This window comes from Notothenia coriiceps, unplaced genomic scaffold, assembly GCF_000735185.1.
Source record: "Notothenia coriiceps isolate Sejong01 unplaced genomic scaffold, NC01 NC01_scaffold00000094, whole genome shotgun sequence".
Lineage (NCBI taxonomy): Eukaryota > Metazoa > Chordata > Actinopteri > Perciformes > Nototheniidae > Notothenia > Notothenia coriiceps.
The window spans coordinates 593-4262 of NW_011332795.1; the positions used below are offsets into that span (position 1 = coordinate 593).

Here is a 3670-nt window from a genome sequence, read left to right on the forward strand (position 1 = left end):
GGGTACTTTTTACTTCAGCACATTTCAAAGCCCTCTTTACTTTTAGTCAGTACTTCTACTTTTACCAGAGTATTTTTAAACACGAGTATCTGTACTTCTACTTGAGTAAAGGATATGTGTGCATTTACCATCTCTGAGTATACATCACTATACTGACTTATTACTGTAAAGTATTTTAAAGCTAAAATTGTAGTGATGATTGCTGTAACGTCTCCCCAGCATTGTTCAGTTGTCCTTTTTTTGTTTCAGCGTTTTGCGGCGGTCATCATGAGGATCAGAGAGCCTCGAACCACCGCTCTGATCTTCAGCTCCGGGAAGATGGTCTGTACAGGAGCCAAGAGGTCTGTCTGTTTTTTTAAAATGTATTTATTCTACTATTTCAACAATTAGACAAAAAAAAACACAATTAGTAGAAGCGGGAGGGAAGAAAGCAAAGTTTATACAGAGGTAGCCCATCCTGTTGCAGGATAAAGAAGAAAAAGATAATTACGTAATTAAATACTCACACAGATAAACACAATTCTATATATACACATATTCATACATACACCCATTTCCAGGGTTAAAATAATAAAGCAAAACAAACAAATATTCCTACAAGTCCATGTTCAGATAACCAGACAGTTTCATTTATGTTCCTATTTGTATGTAAACTAGTATAATTAAGATAAGATATTTGTCTACCTGTCTGTCTGTCTACCTGTGTGCCTCCAGGCAAAGGTGAGACAGTTTTTTTTTTTAAATGCCTCACCCTTGTGTTTGTGCAGTGAGGAGCACTCACGTCTGGCAGCCAGGAAGTACGCCCGCGTGGTTCAGAAACTCGGTTTTCCCGCCCGCTTCACAGACTTTAAGATCCAGAACATGGTGGCCAGCTGTGACGTATGTTTCCCCATCAGACTGGAGGGCCTGGTGCTGACTCACCAGCAGTTCAGCAGGTAGAGACACTCACATACATGCCAACCTTTCCAAATCCAAAAGAGGTAGGTTTGCGTGCGGCAAATGTGCACGCCCAAATGAGGTAATCAGAAGAAATGGAACCCCAGTAATTACATAAATCATGTATTTAACATATATTGCATCATTTTATGCATTTTTCAGAAAAAGTGGTAGTTTGGTAAACAGTGACATCAACGACATGTCTGGTCTGTAAAATGCCCGAAAAGTAAAAGAATGGGAGATAAATATCCCACAGTCTCCACATTTTATTATATTTTGTGTGTGTTTGTGGTTCTCTTTCAGTTGAGACACTATAGGATGCTTCCGGAAAAGATCAAACACTGGATGTCTTTCAGTCGCCAACATGTGTTTTCGAGACACTGATATTAAAGGGGAAATCCTGCAGGACTCAAATGCCTCGTCTCTGTTCCCTCATTCCACTCATTTGGGAGTGATTACCCATCAGCCCCGGGGGTGCAGAGGAAAGGCAGCGTTACCCCCGGTCTGCACGTTGTTTCTCTTTCAGAAACACAGAGGACTGTTTGTATGATGCGATCACAGACACGCTGCAAACGGTGTCCGCCAAAAGTCGAATCCAGTGTCTATGGAGTGTCATTTTTATTTGTTATAGTTTGGGAAAATTGAAAATCGGTAGGGAAAGCCAGCTAAGTCGGTAGGCGGTAGAAACATGTCAAAAGCGGTAGACTTCCGCCCAAATCGGTAGGGTTGGCAGGTATGCACTCACTGTGTTGCAGACAGGTTAGCCTAGCTTAGCATACTCCCCTCCCTCTCTGCAAGATATTCGGTTAAAAAGCCACTGAGATCTTTCATGGGTGGCGCTTCCCCCTAAGATAAGATAAGAAGTACTTTATTGATCCCAATTTGGGAAATGTTTGTGTTGCAGAAGTATAAAAAGACAAGACATTGCACAATAGTTTGGCTAGTAAGGTTTTGGTATTGGTTTTACCGCCTATCATCTGAAGGCAGCTTTAGCAAATAGTTAGCTTCTAGTTCCTGTTAGCGAGATTAGGTTTTACAGAAACTGGAAAGAATTAACCTTTTTAATGAATCGTGAAATAGATTTTGAGGAAGTTTATTCTGATGGATTATTAGCATGATTTTTCAAAAGCTTTATATAACATGTTTCTGTCTCCACAGTTATGAACCAGAGCTGTTTCCAGGCCTCATCTACCGCATGGTGAAGCCTCGCATCGTGCTGCTCATATTCGTCTCTGGGAAAGTTGTTTTGACCGGTAACGAAACTCAAAACGTTTTATTATAGACAGAAGTTAAAAAAGAGGAGGATCCAGTTCAAAAACATTTAAAACCCACTGGGTGTTTCTCAATGTCGAGGACGCTTCCTTGGTAGGACATGTCCCTCCGAGTCAGGTCCTTCAGAAGCGAGGCAAGAATCCTTATAGCCTCGGAAAAAGAAGAATGATGGAACAGGCTAACAGGTGTGCAGGTGTCTGCCTTCAATGGAGCGCGATTTCAGCCATATATTTGGAAATCGGTCCGTGCGCAAATCATTGTGGGGATTTTAAGACCGCGGAGGATACACAGCCTCAAAATTTCCCGCAACGAAGGAAGCCGGCCTCAGTAGAATTCCAAGCATCCTGGACATTGGAACAGTCCTTTGGCGGCACTCGATGACGTAGCATCCTTGAAATAGTGGCTCTGAAGCAGCTTTCCTCAACATTGGTTTCTCAATGTCGAGGAAAGCTGTGGAAACCCACTGTGTCTGTAATTTCAGAAATCAATTGCATACACTAACATACAATTGGAGGTTTACACATTATTTTTTACCAACTGTTTTTTAATTACAAGGTTTTTGTGGTTTTAAGTGTGCATAAGGAGCAGTTTTTGCTAAAGGTTAATTCCTCTCTTCAACTAAAATGTATTTCACATGCACGAAGTACTTGTTATAACCGATCGTTTTCTCTTAATTATTGTACACAAATCTCATTATGGGGTCTTTCTTCACAATTAAGAATTGCACCTCTCATAGCTTGTAAAATAAAACTTCATTTTGTAATGTGATTTTTCTTTTTACTTAATGCAGATGTAATTATTAGTTTATTTTTAGTAATTGAATTATTATTGATCAAGACGGAATAGACATAAGTCTTTGGTAAATGCAGACAATTTGCACATACTGTTTTCTAAAGAAAATTATTGTTTGTTAATTTGCAGGAGCTAAAGAACGAGCGGAGATCTACGATGCGTTTGAGAACATTTATCCGATCCTGAAAGGCTTCAGGAAACAGTGAGGCCAACCACTGATGTCACTTCCTGTTTATTTGTAAATAGATCATATGTAATTATTATATGTTTTATTTTGCGGATGGTAAATGACTCGCGTGTTTGTTTTTGAGTCTCTGTTGAATGTTTCACCATCCTAACAGAAAGAAAATTACTTATAAAATGCTTTGTTATCTTGCTCTGAATCAGACTTTCGTTATTGTACTGTTTTCATGTCATCCTTTATACTTCCATCCATCTTCTCCCGCTTATCCGTGGTCGGGTCGCGGAGGTATCAGTTCCAGCAGAGAGCCCCAAACTTTCCTTTCCCTGGCCACATCAACCAGCTCTGACTGGGGGTCCCAAGGCGCTCCCAGGCCAGAGAAGAGATATAATCCCTCCACCTGGTGCCCGATGGCTAACTGCTGTTTGGTGCATAAGCACACACAACAGTCAGAGTTTTCCCCCCCATAACCCGCAGGCGTAGGGAGGC

General features: G+C 40.8%; 1 protein-coding gene across 1 annotated transcript; it reads left to right on the plus strand.

Moving 5' to 3' along the window:
• Positions 1-249: 249 nt before the first annotated feature.
• Positions 250-3383, plus strand: LOC104965345 (TATA box-binding protein-like protein 2; the record flags this gene model as incomplete). Its single annotated transcript, XM_010794649.1, has 4 exons — positions 250-341; positions 768-935; positions 2095-2189; positions 3130-3383. Coding segments are annotated over 4 exons (432 nt in total), but the record flags the coding sequence as incomplete, so codon positions are not given.
• Between the last annotated feature and the right edge of the window lie 287 nt (positions 3384-3670).